This window comes from Berghia stephanieae, chromosome 4 (assembly GCF_034508935.2).
Source record: "Berghia stephanieae isolate SIO BIC M18660-M18661 chromosome 4, UCSD_Bste_1.3, whole genome shotgun sequence".
NCBI classification, from domain to species: domain Eukaryota; kingdom Metazoa; phylum Mollusca; class Gastropoda; order Nudibranchia; family Aeolidiidae; genus Berghia; species Berghia stephanieae.
In genome coordinates this window covers 91,810,530-91,828,534 of record NC_088363.1, presented here as the reverse complement: position 1 = coordinate 91,828,534, position 18,005 = coordinate 91,810,530, and the positions used below count along the sequence as shown (strand labels likewise).

Genomic DNA, 18,005 nt, shown 5'->3' with positions numbered 1-18,005 from the left:
CGGTCAGACATTAACGCATATTATTTATCGGAAACAACGTGAGTGGAATGCGCTATGATCGGATACATTATTCGATTACTTAGTCGTGGGATAGTGAGAATCGTTTGACACGATTATTGCTTAGTAAAGTGCACACAGAGAGAGAGAGAGAGAGAGAGAGAGAGAGAGAGAGAGAGAGAGAGAGAGAGAGAGAGAGAAAGAGAGGGAGAGAGAGAGAGAGAGAGAGAGAGAGAGAGAGAGAGAGAGTGCAGTTGTTCAAAAAGATATTTAGTACATTTTTCTCTCTGTCTTGTTCTTTTTTCCTCAATAATTTGTAGAATTATGCATAATTACAGCAACCATCTATTGACCATTTGACTCGTTTTTGATCTGTCATTACAGTATAAGTAATAATGAAGTATTTGATTTTAGCGGAGATACCGAAAGTAGCTACTGTTTTTAAGCAAATAAATTGCCCTTCCCTTTTGCTTTTAAATTTTGAAGAAAAATATTTAAAAAATAAAATTTGCCAGTTTAGGTATGAGGCAATTTTTCTATGCTTCAGGGTTGTTGGCGAGTAGTATTATCATATATATATCAAGTCTAATTTTCTGAATGGACCACAGTATAATTTGTTTTGTGTGGGTGTAGATAAGTCCAAACACCTTCGAATGGTGCCAAATTTGATATGAACAGTAATTGTTGATGAAATCATTACGCAGAGATTGGAGTGGGCAATGAAGAAAATGGGTTGGTGGGTGACGAATATTGAGAACTTTTACGATGCTCCGGAGATTGGGAGTGGGCAATGAAGAAAATGGGTTGGTGGGTGACGAATATTGAGAACTTTTACGGATCATTCATGTAACGACTATTACGTTACGACAATGAAAAGAACACGTGACAGTAAATCAGCTTATTTATTGTTTTCGTCTCCTCTTGGTCGTTTGGATTTTGGCTAGTATATTATGTTACACAATATCCTTATTATTCATCAAGGTTTACCAGAAACGCTCCATTCTGGGGGTAAATGGATAATGAGAGCCAGGCTCTTCGTTAACAAGGTATAGTATATTCACCCCAGGTCAAAATTACACAAAAATTATGAGTTACCTACCATTGCAGACTTGCATAGCATAATAGTATCTGGAATCCGAACAAAATTTGACCTCGACCCAGCTGTCTCATTGGGTCTCTTCGGTTTGTGAAGTAGGGAGGGAGCAGTGGTTCAAGAATGTATCAAGTACTTTTTCTATGTTTTATAAAATCAGTTCTCTTTTTTCTATTGTCTGTCTCTCGCTAGGAGGTCCGAGGAGAAATAAAGAAATAGATAGGTACATAGATAGTTATATAGATAGATAAGATAGATAGATAGATAGAAAGAGAGAGAGAGAGAGAGAGAGAGAGAGAGAGAGAGGGGGGGGAGGGAGAGAAAGAGAGAAAGAGAGAGAGAGAGAGGGGAGAGAGAGAGAGAGAGAGAAAGAGAGAGAGAGAGGAGAGAGAGAAGAGTAAGAGAGAGAGTGGAGAGAGAGGAGAGAGAGAGGAGAGAGAGAGAGAGATTGTTATTGACAACCAATCGACTGATATTTAACACACGGAACTGCTAAAATTGATAATGGAACACCGTATCATATTTCTTTCAAAAAGTGTTGCCTTAGCAACGGCAGTTCTCTTGGATTAGTATATAACTCATTGATTCAGCAGAACGGTCTCTGCCCCTCCCCACCCCAGTCCGAACTTAATATGATATTATCGGCGGGAAAAAAATAGCCAAAAAGCTTGTTGTTCTGGGATTATAAGCAAAACTTCCCTAACTGAATGTCACAACATCTTTAAATCTTTAATGTTTTTCAGAGATGCTGCTCAAGAAAACGGAGAACTAAGAAGGGAAGACGATGACGAAGATGATAAAGAGAGTGATGATTACGATGATAATAAGAAAGCAACGACCAAATCGAATGGAGATGGAGAAAATCCCAATGAACAACAAGAAAATGAAAAGTAAGATTGATTACTGAAAAACTGAAAGAATAACTAACTGCCGTCGATGACAAAACACTTTCTTAAAATTAATGTCGGTCAGACAGCTCTTACTTCATAATAATGTCGATGAATTTGATTGATTCCCAACTTGCCAACTAATAATTAACGGTAAAGAAGTCTCGGGTTTAAGCTTTCTGACAAGTTCTATTTCGTCTTTTTTAATCAATTGATTTTAAAGAGTTTATGGGCAAAAGTTTTAAAAGGTGTTTAGTCATAGTACGACAAAACTGCACTTGGTTTGGCCGCTGTTCAGAAAATGAAACGTTATATTATATATAGATAGATCGAAGTTGACGTCACTCCGGCCTTTGTTATTGTTGTTTTTTTTCTTTTTTCTTTTTTTTTTTTTTTGCCATTCTCTGTATTGACCAGACTATAAACGTTTAAGGTTACACATAGTTTTGTGTGTTGGTCTGTTTTACTTCCGGATGGCAATATTGTGAGCTTCTTAGCCAAGCGCATACTATCTATAGGAATGGCCTTGCTTCGGGATGGGAATAGAAATACCATTGCATTGCCGTACTCAAGAAAAAGGCACACAACTTTGATAATTTGGTCAGAAAACTCGTCCTTCAATATCGATCAGATGTCAAGAACCCAAACATGGGACTTCAAGACGAGTTTTCTGGCCACAATTTTAAGAATGCCTCGGATTTTTTTTTTTTAATTATTTATTTGGGGGGGGGGGGGGGGGGGGGTTGGGGTTTTTTTTTTTTTTGGGGGGGGGGGGGGGTGGGTTGCGGTTTTTTTTTTGGGGGGGGGGGGGGGGGTTGTTGTTTTTTTTGTTTTTGTTTTTTTTTTTATGGGGGGGGGGGGGGGGGGGGTTGTTGATTTTTAAAATACAGAGTACTGTAGTTCTGTTGTTGATTTAAATGTGTAACCAGGTCAGGGTGGGGATATCCAGTTTGATTTATATGAAATTATGATGTATTATTTTGATAAACTCCAAAATGTATTTGCTTTAAAAGTTTCAGTTTATAAATGGCCACATAATGGTTAAAACAGAAGAAAATTGCTAGTAGACAATATTTTGTAGTTGGAGAGAGATTTGATGGAAAGGCGGTGGTTGATGTCAAGAGCATAGATAGAACGAAGATGACGTCACTCAAGCCTTTGTTATTATATTTTGCCATCCGCGTTTGTGAGTGATTCTCACTAAACTGTATTAACCCGACTATAAAAGTTCATCTTTACACATAGTCTTGTGTGTTCGTCCGTTATACTTCCGGATGGCAATGTTGTGAACTTCTTAGCCAGGCGCATACTATCTATACGCTCTGAGAGAGTTAAAAGAAAGGTGGGGGAATCAAACAAATTCCAAATTCCTCGTGCTCATGAATAGATATCGCCATGCAAGCAAGATTCCATTTATCATGCTATGTTATTCACCACCATGCATAATGATATGTTTCATGTCATTTGCATTCATTGAATCAGCATCTGTCGGGCCTGTCCGAGTGATGAATGATTTCAGCGACCGGGTTTCCCGACTGATTTGTAACACTTTTTATTGAACCCACAAAAAGCTTGCCTCTGCTGCTAAACTGTTTATTATTATTATTATTATTATTATTATTAATTATTATTATATTATTATTATTATTATTATTATTATTATTATTATTATTATTATTATTATTATTATTTTAATTATTGTTATTATTATTATTATTATTATTATTATTATTATTATTTATTATATTATTATTATTATTATTATTTATTATTATTAATTATTATTATTATTATTATTATTTTTAAAACCCCGCTATATTATATATACTGTGACATTTTTCGGTACATCCTTTTGCTTGTGTCATGGGGAGGTTATAGAACGGGTAGGAATAAGGAATGGCTAGTGTAAATATCTAAATCAATTTCATGCGATATAATGCCTTTCTTCAATTTCCCAGTTCCTCTAACACAATTCGAACAAAATGTTCTGATACGTTATTGGTTCTTGTCCTCTCTCTCTCTCTCTCTCTCTCTCTCTCTCTCTCTCTCTCTCTCTCTCTCTCTCTCTCTCTCTCTCTCTCTCTCTCTCTCTCTTGATACGTCATCTCCGATGTTCAAATAGATGGACATAACAAAGGACCAAAATATGGAGATGACTTTTTAAAAAGTTTACTACTTTTCGCCTGTTTTTTCGGGGGTATTCTCACTCTATTTTTTTTTCCAGGTTTGAACCCACGACAGAGATCAACTCCCCAGATTCCAACGACAGCGGTATTCAGCCAGGAGACAAGATTCTCTCCCCTGATTGTCCCAGTGACGTAGAGGTGAGTCATGCATGATAATAATAATAGTACGCGTATTCTAAAGGATGTAGATGGATAGATTGGTTTCATTGATTGGCTAGTTTAATTTGTTTGTCTCGGGTTTATTTCGGTTGGTCGATTGATCGTCCCGGAATGAACCTGGGTCTTATCGGAGATTTTGTATCATGGAATGAACCCGTTACATTTGTTAACCTTCCCAATTCATTAACTTGATGTCGAGATCGATTGACCGCTTTGATGGGGTTGGCGATTGTTTTGATAAGTTAAATGGAATGACGAGTTCTTGCAACACAACCCGCCTGACAATAAAGTCGTTTCCAGCCGAGAAGACTAAAATTAAATTCAGTTCCCTCCCCTGTCTGCCCCGGTGACATCGAGGCGCGATCGCAGTTTCTAATTTTAGAGATTTCGTCCCTTCCTTCCTTCCTTTCCCGTTATCTTTGGTGAGCCAGTAGTGAGTCACACCCCTCGTTTCGGGCCGGCCACGAGCATTTCAGCAAGTCAGTGTAGCTTCAATTACTCGTGTGACTGATTGAATGTATGAACACTATTGAGCCAATGTTTGGGCTTTTATTGAGTTGCCCCATCCCCCCCCCCCCCTTTTTTTTTTTTTTTTTCTTTTTATTTTTTTTTATTTTTACGAATTCAATAGAATATAATTTAGTGTTCAGTGATTGAGATTCTTATAGATAGATCTCTGGTTTTGATTTCCAAAAATGAAATAATATAATGATTTCACTATTCTTTAATCCCTGCCCCCCCCCCCCCCCCCCCCCCCCCCCCCCACCCCCCCCCCCCTTTTTTTTTAATATTTTCTCTTTCTTTACTGTCTATCTATTATCTCATCTTCTATCTTCTTCTATCTATCTATCTATCTATCTATCTATTATCTATCTATCTATCTATCTATCTATTATCTATCTATCTATCTATCTATCTATCTATCTCTCTATCTATCTATCTATCTATCTATCTCTATCTATCTATCTATCTATCTATTTCTTCAGCCAACAACGAAAACAGTCAAAAGGGTTCTCCCATTTACCTTACCTGTCTTTGTTGTTGGGTGAAGAATGGTTTTGGGGCCAAAAGGTTTCTTGTCTAGTATTTTCTTCTTTTTAGAATCTGTTATATTCATCCACAGCTTGTAGCATCTTAGTATTGCCTTTTAGTATGACTCTGCAGTAGTGGACAATTGCCTTTTAAGTTTTATCTACCAGTGTCTCTTTTCTCCTTTTGTCTCAGACAACTGCTCTCCCTCTCCTCCCCCCCCCCTTCCTCTCTCTCTATCCCTCTCTCTCTCTCTCTCTCTCTCTCTCTCTCTCTCTCTCGACAGTTGCCTTTTAAGTTTTAGTTACCAGTGTCTCTTTTCTTCATTTGTCTCAGACAACTGCTGGAAACAGAGCCAATGAGCAGGAGGGAAGCAAAGGCCAAAATAAGGCGGACCCTGATAAATTGCCTGAGGGATGGCAGAAACACGAAGGTAATACATACTCTCTCTCTCTCTCTCTCTCTCTCTCTCTCTCTCTCTCTCTCTCTCTCTCTCTCTCTCTCTCTCTCTCTCTCTCTCTCTCATTCACACACACACACACACTTCACTTTCTCGTCTTGTCACAAAGTCAAGCTATGTTAAGCATAGTCATTTGTTGGATACGAAGCCTTTCCATTTTCACTCTTTCGTTCGTAATATACATTGTTACACACAGCTTGTGTGGTGGCAAAATGCAATGCAGACGATAATCTATCTATATTATGATCAATGACGTAATATTTCTTTAAACATAATAATATGCGCATTAAATCATGATCAAAACATAATGTTATGATCACAATAACCAGCCTTTGGTGCGGCTATGTGGTCTTGTGGTATGACACTCGCTTTCGGATCGGAAGGTCCTGGGTTCGAGCCTCGCTAGGCGCATAGTTGAGTCCTTGGAAAAGGCTCTTTACTCCCATTCTCTCATCGTATTCAGGTGTAAAATGAGTACCTGGCCGTTAACAGCGTTGTCTCTGTCGGAAAAAAAGTGTAATATCGCCTAGCAGGCGTCATGTCCCGTCCTAAATGTTTAGTGTTGCATGTCTAGGGACCCCTTGTAAAGCGTTTTGAGCACGTTTAGTGGATGATGCGCTATATAAAAGCTCAATGTCTTTCCTTCAATCACAGGACGGACACTAAAGGGAAATAAGGAGGTTATTCCGACCCTCATTGTACATGTACAAAATCATTTTACATTCTGTCCTCTTGTAGTTTAATGGGGTTGGAATATTGTGTGAAATAGACAAGGCCAGGGACATTACAATCATGACCATTAAGGGAGGGGGGAGGGGCTTTAGGGAGGGAGGGGGAATAGATTGTGGGGTGGTGTGTGTGTGGGGGGGGGGGGGGGAAGCTCGGAGCCCACCAGACTGATATCGTAAAAGGTTTTAAATCTCTTGATCAAGACAGCTGGGAACCGTAAAACAATTGACCAGACCAAAAATGCAATAACAAAATAAGATAAAAATCGAGGAAAAACGAGTAGCTACAGCCTATGGTTTGGTATTGAATTAGAATTCCACCCCAACTCACTGTTGACACAATTCAATATTGTGATGGCGCGGAATCAGTTGCGTTGCATTCCAATAGAATTGATGACTTCTATACGGCCATACTGTGACATAACACTTTTTCTTATCTGTGGCCAGATTACTGTTATTTTATACACATACACACACACACACACACACACACACACACACATATATATATATATATATATATATATATATATATATATATATATATATATATATATAATTATTATTATTTTTTTAACAATTACACACACACTTCCCATAGATTGTCATAGACATGAAACAGTACTGTAGAAGTTAAACAATAATAACATTTGAAATATAATTAAGATAGTTTGACTTCTACAACGTTGTTATCGAGCTTTGCTCTCATCAGGAAGTGGAAGTGAAAGTAGATTGTTGTGTTTTCGTATTTTTATAGATTCGTGTTTATGGAGGTTCGTAATTACATAAAAGGTGTTTCTTTCTATGAGGAAGAGACCATTACCACCCCAACAAAAAAAACGACAAAGAAAACGACACATAACATGGTTCAACCCACCCTACAGCAAGAATGTGACAACTTCTATCGGTAACAAATTCTTCAATCTACTACAAAAACGCTTCCCTCCCGGTCACGTTCTACACCCAATCATGAATAAAAACACCATCAAAATAGGATACACCTGCATGCCAAACATACAAAACATTATTTCATCCAACAATAACCGAAAACTATCACAGCCAGATCAGCCCAGCAACAACCTAGAGAAAAAATGCAACTGTAGGACCAGACAACATGCTCACTAAACGGCAATTGCCTGACTCAAAATGTAATTTATCAAGCACAGTAACACGACCAGACACACCAAAACAAGAAACATACATTGGCCTCACCGAGTGTCCATTCAAAACCAGATACAACCTGCATACATCTTCCTTCAGAAACATACACAAACGACATTCTACCACACTAAGCGAACACATTTGGAACCTCAAAGAAAAAACATACAACACAGCATCACATGGAAAATCATCTCCAGAGCACAGTCGTACTCCCCTTCTAAGATTTGCAACCTCTGCTTGGAAGAAAAATTCTTCATCATCACTAAACCGAACATAGCAACACTCAACAGAAGAAACGAACTAACTTCCTCATGCAGACATAGAAAGAAACACCTTTTATGTAATTACGAACCTCATAAACACGAATCTATAAAAATACGAAAACACAACAATCTACTTTCACTTCCACTTCCTGATGAGAGCAAAGCTCGATAACAACGTTGTAGAAGTCAAACTATCTTAATTATATTTCAAATGTTTATAAATAGCTCCTTTTATACTAAAGTTGAGCACTATTATTTCATGGTTTTTGTTTTATAATTTATATATATATATATATATATATATATATATATATATATATATATATATATATATATATATATATATATATATATATATATATATATTAAAATAACATAAATAGTGTCCAAAATTCTGGAACCCGAGACTTCAATGAAGTTTTCAAGTTTTTAGAATTCTTGGGAAGTTAAAGAACATTTAAATGATTGAGATATGAAGTCAAAAGTTCTCCGGCTAAAAAGTAATGATGCGTTTTGTAAGTGCACGGTAGATAATCTAGTATAATTCGAGTTACGTCAACACATTAAAACATTATTGCTGTCCTAATTAAGTGGTCGTTTGACGCTAACGTTTCCATTATATTTCGCTGATACCAATAAAATGATGCCAGTACGGCTATGTGGTTTAGTGGTATGACACTCGCTTTCGGATCGGAAGGTCCTGGGTTCGAGCCTCGTTCGGCGCATAGTTGAGTCCTTGGATAAGGCTCTTTACTCACATTCCCTCACCGTACTCAGGTGTAAAATGAGTACCTGGTCGTTTACAGCCTGGTCTCCATCCGAAAAAATGGTCATGTCGCCTAACAGGCGTCATGTCCCTTCCTACATGCTAAATGTTGCTGTTGGCCAGGGACCCCTTGTAAAGCGCTTTGAGCACATTTAGTGGATATTGCGCTATATAAAATCTCATTTTAAAATGATGCCAGTAAATTTGCATGATCTACTTGTATCGGCGGTGCGTTTTCTGATGAAGAGAAATGTTTGCTCTTCTTCTTAACGTATTACGATGTTTGTCTTCCTTGATTAACGATTGCGAGGAAGCGTTCATGACTTTAATAGGCGATATGGGATTTTGGTGATGCGAAGGGGAACAGTCATTTGGAAATAGATATTTATTGCGATTCGAGTCCCTCGAGCTATGGTATGCCGTGCTTGACATCTCAATGTACAGGTCTATTGTTTTTGTTTTTAAGGGTTTTACGGCGCTTGCAACACATTAAGGTCATATCAGCGCCAGTAAAAATGAAGAAAAGGGGATAGTAAAAAGTTCTAGAATTACAATTAAAGCATCCAAGAATAAGGCAGACAAAGGGGAATTGGTTCAAATAGGGAACAGATGTAGATTCCAAGAGCAAACTATCAGTGTACTTAGTTTGAGATCACCTAAAAGTCTCATCCAGACACAAGCACAGGTCCCCACTAAGAGGAATACACTCAAATGTTTACAAATCATATATAATACATAAACAAAACATAATACAGTGCATAAAAAAAACCAGAGAGATGATTTACAAGGGAAAAAAATATCATCTCCCAGAACTAACAATACATTTGACTGTTTCCCTCCCAGCCAGGGTATCAGGCCAGGGCCAGGACAAAACAAAGTAATCTCATTCCAAGACAAAGACAGAAAGCATGTTGGAAAACAGATATAATAATAATAATAATAATAATAATAATAATAATACTTTATTGCATCCCAAAAAGGAAATTTTTTGTACAGACGTGTTATAATTTACACATAAGATAAAAATACAATGGAAATAGGATGTATATATATAAAAAAGGAGCAGCTCTATAACCAGAGCTGCGCTTTATAATATGAATAATTTCAACACTGTAAAATAGTTAAAACTGTCACTATAAATTGAAAATTGAAAAGATTGCAAAACAAATAAATTAATAAATTAATATTTATATTTTTAAAAAGTAAAAATGAGAAATAATTATATAAAATGATTATTGCTTGTTGTTATAAAGCCTAATACTGGACGGCAGAAAAGATTTTCGGTGTCTCTCTGTTTTCGTTGAAATAGAGAAAGGGCGACCACTTCTTTCTGACATAATAATTGATGGTCTTAGTGGATGATACTGGTCATTTAATATTTTAGTTATTTTATTTATACAAAATTTCTCGTATAAAAGATCTACATCGTCAACATCATTTATATAGCGTTTAATGGATTTTTTAATATTTGAATTTATTTTGTTCCTTTCCACTGCTAAGCAATTGCCTCCCAAGCTGTTATACAAAATGACAAAACACTTTCGATTACTGCTCTATAAAATAATGTGCAGAGGGTTTTATCTATTCTAAACTGAGAGAGTTTTGATAAAAAATATGTACGTCTGCACATCTTATGCCTAATTATTTTCAAGTGTTCATCCCACTTGAGCCTGTCATCAATCGTTACACCAAGGTATTTGTAGTGAGGAACTCGCTGGACGAATTGGTCCTTTAATTTTAACGGTTCTATCGGTTCCTTCACTCTCCTAAAGTCAATCACTAGCTCCTTTGTCTTGCTTATGTTAAGCTCTAGGTGGTGGGCATCACACCAAGACACAAATCTATCAATTTCTTGCCTATAAGCCACTTCGTTGCCATTTGTTATGAGGCCTTGAAGAGCGGTGTCATCTGCAAACTTTATTAAAGGTACACTCAGGTTTTGACTTCTACAGTCATTCGTGTATATTGTGAATAATACAGGGGACAATACACAACCTTGAGGAGCGCCAGTATTTGTAGTTATACAGGAAGATTTGTTCTGCCCTAATTGAACATATTGTGCTCTCTCCGTAAGAAATTCGCATATAGGGGGATAGAAGACACAGTATATACCTCCCTGCCCACTATAGGAGGTCAGGAACCCCACCCAGAATGTACAGGTCTATAATTGCAGGATTAAATTTATACGATAACTCCGTTGGTAGATCACTCGCTTTACACGCAAAGGGACCGAGAAAGATCCCGAGTGAAGTCGAGACTTTTTTTCTTTCGAACCCCTATCCACCCAAGACTAATTGGGTAGCTGGGTCTGTTAGATCTGGCGGAAAGTACTTTGTGATAGATTTGCGTCATATCCAATGGGTACCGAGCAGTTGCTATTGTCCATCCCATGCTATAGAAACCGGGAGAAACTCCCGTCTCCTTGGGTCAAATGGCTCTGAAGGACTACTATGGGATTTGACGATGCGAAGGTAATAGTAATTTGGAAATAGATATTTATTCGCGCTTCCAGTCCCTCGGGGTATGCTATCTGGTGCTTGAGATCAAAGTGCGTGCACACACACACACACACACACACACACACACACACATATATATATATATATATATATATAATTATATATATATATATATATATATATATATTAACGTTTATATAGTTGACTCAACCACGTACAAATTGGGATATACTTCTTAGCTGGACGTCTGACAAGAGCTGTTCTTTCAAAACGGATGAGTAACTAATTATTCGATAGGGCAATGGTTTACTTGTCACCTCTTTTGAATCAATGCTGCTAGATACCAATGCACAATACATGACTAATTGATGGCTCTACTTGTCCAGCTTTGTTCCGTAATGACATTGTCAATATTCTTACTTCTCTTCTTGTGATGTTCCAAGCCCATAGCAATCTAGTATCTAGAGAGCATTGTCCAAGCCTAATTCAATCCCTCGGGTTACTAAGCATTCACAAATAATTGTAGAATAAAAAGAAAATCCCCGAAAGGGATGTGTGTGGGAGAGGAGGAGTCAGAGAAAGAGAAAGAGAAGGAGGGCTTGTCGAAAAGTAAAAACAGCTCATTTTGGATGACATCTTTAGGTCTTACTTAGCGTTGTAACATCCACTTGAAGGATCCCCAATCCAGTCACTTTTCAACCGCCATCAATCCTGATTTGTAGGTGGAAGGAAAAAAAATCATCATTTCTGTCCATTCCTGGTCGCTACTCTGCCGCAGGCAACTCCAAGGAACACTTGACTGGAGTCTAATGCCGATTTTCCCTCCGTCAAAACCTCTCCACTTGACATTGGCTAATCTCGTTACTGTCAGGACTGACAACTTGAGTCGTCGTCATAATCCTACATCCTCGTCGATGGTTTTGCTCTTATTGGCCATTCTGGTTTGATATCACGCCTGACCAATGAACCAAGCAGGCAATGAATGCGTAACGTGAATATGTGAAAAATAATTGTAATAAATATAAAGTTAAATTTTATTGGTTTTAATAGAGTAAGTTTATGTGAAAATTCTTTCTGTACGAGCGAGATCTAGATTTGCTAGCCTCCCCCATCTCGTAGCTGTTTTTACTATTAACGCAATTTGACGAATATGTTGCTTGAAAGTATTTTGCTCTGTCATGACCTCAAAGTATCTTGAACATCGTAGAGCCCCCCCCCCCCCCCCCCCCCAAAAAAAAAAAAACCCAAAAAAAAAAACAAACAAAAACCAACAAAACAAAAAAAAACAAAAACAAAACAAAACAAACAAACAAATCAAACCCCACCAAACACAAATAAATAAAATCAACAATTTCATTTAACTGGCCTGGGCGAAATCATAAATTGGTGGGCTTTCATTCTTCCATAATATAACTCATAGCCTGGATGTAAAAATTGTGGCTCACGTTTAACCGTTGTGTCTTTTCGTTTTCTACCACTCCTCTATCCTCTGCATTCCAAGTAACCAGTGGTAGGCCTACATGAGACCACTATTTATTTGCAGTCTCAGATCCTTCTTGTCAACGAGTTGTTATTGTCCGACTAAACACTTGGCTTGTTGAGACTGCTTGTTACAATTTATTTCCATTTTCTTTCTTTTCTTTTCTTTTTTTTTTTTTAATTCCCCACCAAAAACTAATCATGGCATTCGGAACAATCTCTAACGTAATTGTCGGGCATCGAATTGTGTTTCATGCATTCTACGCAAAAAGAAGAATCCCCCCGCCCCCGCACATTAAAACCAAAATCTGCTCTCTTTCAGATTCCCTAAATTTATAAGTTAAATTTTAGGTCATGTTCGATATTTTTATTCCGGAAAAGCTGTGAAGTTTTGTTTACAGACGAGGTTGGAAATACATTTCTCCTATATTACCTAGTTATATCCACCTTTTAAACTTATTATATCGTCTTGCTTTTTTTCCCCAGGCGCTCATATAATATGTGACACCCCCGAGTGTCGAAAGCCCTTTTAACTTATTTTTAAAAAATCATTAATTTAGAAAAGGTTTTAGATCGTCGCCATCATATCGACGTGTCCCACTGACGCGTGGTTTATTTATTTAAAAGTCTGATAATATAAATTACAATGGCGTCGTATATATTATATATGTAACTGTTGTCATGAAAATGTAGCTACTCTAAAAACACAGAAAAATACTATTTTATATATAATAATAGACCACTCCATTACAACAATGTTAAAACACGCCCGTAATTTCATTAGGTTATCAGACCTGATGTTATATGCACGTATTGCCCGATTGTTAATTTGGCGACTTTCTGATAACATCTATGATTTTGTTGGGGGTTTTTTTTAATTCGTTTATTTTTGTATTCTGTAAGTTTGCTTATTTATTCATATTGTTATGTCTTTCTTTTTCTTTCTATCTTTCTTTCTCTCTTTCTTTCTTTCTTTCTTTCTTTCTTTCTTTCTTTCTTTCTTTCTTTCTTTATTTTTATGGGGTTTTTTTTACTCATTCTTCATTTATGACTCAATGGCTCATATCAGTATTATGTCGGGATGAAACACATATTGAAATGTGAATGTAAAGTTGAAATAATAAGAAATATAATGTAATATAGATAGTATGCGCTTGGCTAAGAATTTCACAACATTGCCATCCGGAAGTATAATGGGCCAACACACAAAAATAGGTGTAACCTTGAACGTTTATAGTCTGGTGAATACAGTTTAGTGAGAATTACTCATAGACACGTATCTAACTATCAATTCAGTCGTCATCACCTGAATGACCTAGACATGATGCCGTTTTAAAGAGGCGGATCACATTTTATTTCTTGGCTGGGTTCCTGACCTCCCATAGTGGGCAGGTAGGCACTTACTGTGTCTTCTATCCCCCTGTATCTTCTTTCCAACATGCTTTCTGTCTTTGTCTTGGGATGAAATTACTTGGTTTTGTCCTGGCACTGGACGGATACCCTGGCTGGGAGGGAAACAGTCAAATGTATAGTTAGTTTTGGGAGATGATAACTTTTTCCTTGTAAATCATCTTTGTTATGCATTGTATATTATGTTTAATTTACATATTATATATGGTTTGTAAACATTTGAGTGTATTTCTCTGAGTGTGGACCTGTGTTTGTGTCTGAATGAGACTTTTATGTGACCTCAAACTAAGTACGGTACTTTGATAGTGTGCTCTTGGAATCTACACCCGTTTCCTATTCGAACCAATTCCCCTTTTTATTACCTTTTCTTGGGTGCTTTAATTGAAATTCTAGAACTTTTTACTGACCCATTTTCTTCCTTTTTACTGGCGCTGATATGATGTGTTGCAAACGCTGTAATACCCTTTTTAAAAAAACAGAAAACAAAACATTTTATTGAACTAGTCTCATTGTATTTTTAAAAACATTTTTTCGGTATCCTTGCAATATCATGCCAGTGTCCATAATATAAAGACTTAGCTTGCAAACTCAAGGAAAGGGTTCTTTTTCTCTTTAAAGTTGTATCTTGAACTTTGAGCTTTTTATACAGCGCAATATCCACTGAAAGATCTCAAAGCGGTTTACAAAGGGTCCCTAACCAACAGCAACATTTAACATTTAGGACAAGACATGACGCCTGTAAGGCGATATTATAACTTTTTCGGACGGAGACAATGTTGTTAACGGCCAGGTACTCATTTTACACTTGAGTACGGTGAGAGAATGTGAGTAAAGAGTCTTTTCCAAGGACTCAACTATGCGCCGAGCGATGCTCGAACCCAGGACCTTCCGATCCGAAAGCGAGTGTCATACCACAAGACCACATAGCCTCACATGGTCGGTAAGGAGAGAGTTAAAAGTTGTATCTCATCATATTACCAAAATAACAGTTCTTCTTTGATGTAGTTTTACATTATTGTTATCGAGGTCAGCAGTTGATGTTAGAGGAAAGACTCCAATTCCATCAGCGAAAGTCTAATTTTGTCAAATCTGACAAGCTTAGGATATCACAGCTTGTAGAACCGTCATAATATCCATTGATTTTCTAAGACGATCTCTCTCTCTCTCTCTCTCTCTCTCTCTCTCTCTCTCTCTCTCTCTCTCTCTCTCTCTCTCTCTGTCTCTCAGACACACACACACACACACAAACACATATTTTTGAAAAACGGTTGAGCTTTAATATAGCGCAATATCCACTAGACGTGCTCAAAGTGCTTTACAAAGGGTCCTCGGCCAACAGCAACACGCAATATGTAGAACGAGACACGGCGCCTGTTAGGCGATATTACAGGATTTTTTTTTTCGACATGGACAACGCTTTTAACGGTCATCTACTCACTTTACACATGGGCACGGTGAAAGAATGTGAGTAAAGAGCCTTTTCCAAGGACTCAACTATGCGCCGTTCAGAGCGGGACTCGAACCCAGTACCTTCCTATCCGAAAGCGAGTTTCATATCACTAGACTACATAGCCGCACATGTAAATATTCAAAGGCTTAATGTGGATTGTCATTATCATTAGGTCTATCTATTGTTTAAAAAAAAAAAAAAGAAAAAAGAAATAAAAACAGACAATTTTTGTTCTCAGAAAAAAATCTTTTATTCATAAATACATCACAGCCTTCAACAAACATTCATTCCATCCTCTATAATGTATTCATGATTAATTTACCTTAGTGATTACTGGACGAGGATAATTGAAGCTATATTTGAATAATCGATTTCATACAAGTAGCAGATGAGGAAGAACGATATTTCTTTATTTCTCTTCTTCTTCTTTTTTCTTTTCTCTCTCTCTCTCTCTCTCTCTCTCTCTCTCTCTCTCTCTCTCTCTCTCTCTCTCTCTCTCTCTCTCTTTTTTTTTTTTTTTCCTTTTTCCTTTTTTTTTTGTTGTGGGGTGGGGGGGGGGGGGGGGGGGGGTGGCGGGGGGTATAGTTGTTTCCTTTTAGAGCCTATTCTGATGTGACGCAGTACCGTTATGGACAGTTCAAACAATAGTTTATCGATGGAGTGAAGGATCGCTTTGCACTGCTATAGGATGCGAGTCGGATACCGTTACACTTACTAACCGCTTTTTAGCTTTTTACCTCTCAAGGTGACACAATTGAAGGAAACGCATCACCCACTTCGTCATAAATTGAAGACCATTAAGCGCGGCTTATTGAAGTTATTTTAATATCTGGAGCAATATAATATATATATATATATATTATATATATATATATATATATATATATATATATATTATATATATATATATATAGAATAGAATCGTGTTGGATACAAATATGGTACGAATAGTGCTCGACATGTAGCAATGGAGCGAATTATTATTTTAATATTTACCACAATGTTGGAGTCAACAAGCAACCACACACAACAAACCAAACTCATGTAACACACAGTCTTGACGATGGCTGTAAAGGCCTGAAACATCGATGTAGACTGACTCCAACATTGTGGTAAATATTAAAATTATATATATATATATATATATATATATATTATATATATATATATATATATTATATATATATATGTATATATATATATTATATATATATATATATGTATATATATATATATATATATATATATATATATATATATATATATAATATATATATATATATATATATATATATATATATATATATATATATATATATATATATTACCCTTAATAAACGACTTGTAAGAAATATTTGAAGCGAGGAATTGACCAGTAATGTTTCTTATAGGGGGCACGATTGTTTTGTTGAAAGTTTAGATTGGGGTGTCTTATATCCTCTAAGATTGGAAATTTGCTCTGCTTGTTTGTTTGTTTTTTAGGTGTTAAACGGCGCTTTCAACACTAGTTAAGCGCCCGGAATTTTGCTCTTTTAATAATGATTTGTTTGATGAATTCGTTTCACTTCACAAGAAGTGGAGTTTTCAATTTTTACAAAATGTTATTTTTACTCTTTTCATTAAAGTCGAATTCTTTTCATTCATGGTTCAATCAAGTTAGGAGTATAATATGAGTGTTTGCTTGTGGATATGTGTATTTATACCGTCCTTTACTTCCAGATAGAAAGATAGGTGGATGGACAGACAAATAAAAAGACAGACAGATAATTAAATAGATAGATAGATAGGTGGGTAGATAGATAGATAGATAGATAGATAGATAGATAGATAGATAGATAGATAGATAGATAGATAGATAGATAGATAGGTGGGTAGATAGATAGATAGATAGATAGATAGATAGATAGATAGATAGATAGATAGATAGGTGGGTAGATAGATAGATAGATAGATAGATAGATAGATAGATAGATAGATAGATAGGTGGGTAGATAGATAGATAGATAGATAGATAGATAGATAGGTGGGTAGATAGATAGATAGATAGATAGATAGATAGATAGATAGATAGATAGATTGGCATGTCAATAGAGTGACTTATAAGCTGACAGACAGAAAGACAGTGGACAGACAAACAAACAAGGGATGTACGGACCAACGATAAGAGAGAGAGAGAGAGAGAGAGAGAGAGAGAGAGAGAGAGAGAGAGAGAGAGAGAGAGAGAGAGAGAGAGAGAGAGAGAGAGAGTTCATCTGGCAAGAGCATTCCACCGTCTTCCATAAACTTGCAAATGAGTTTGTACCAGTCAATTCAGACACCGTTGGGTTCCTAAGAAAGGGTCACCGTGATCTCTATTCTGTATAATAGAAACGGTTTGTCTGGTTAATTGAACTGATCTGGAACTGGAAGTGGGTTCAAAAAAGGAGTCTCTCAACGCCAGCATAATAGGAGTCGAATGTGCGGAGCACAATAACCAAA

The 18,005-nt window shown here is 36.7% G+C and overlaps 1 protein-coding gene across 3 annotated transcripts in view; it reads left to right on the top strand.

The window, feature by feature from the left end:
• Positions 1 to 18,005, top strand: part of LOC144971576 (amyloid beta precursor protein binding family B member 2-like) — a 133,777-nt gene that overhangs the window by 91,962 nt on the left and 23,810 nt on the right. For all 3 annotated transcript variants that reach the window (XR_013645158.1, XM_078912620.1, XM_078912619.1), the window contains 2 exons: positions 4,202 to 4,301; positions 5,688 to 5,784. Coding sequence is in view for 2 of the 3 variants with exons in the window: in XM_078912620.1 (XP_078768746.1) it covers positions 4,202 to 4,301; positions 5,688 to 5,784 (197 nt within the window). In the remaining variant the exon portion in view is untranslated. The remainder of the gene's footprint in view (positions 1 to 4,201; positions 4,302 to 5,687; positions 5,785 to 18,005) is intronic.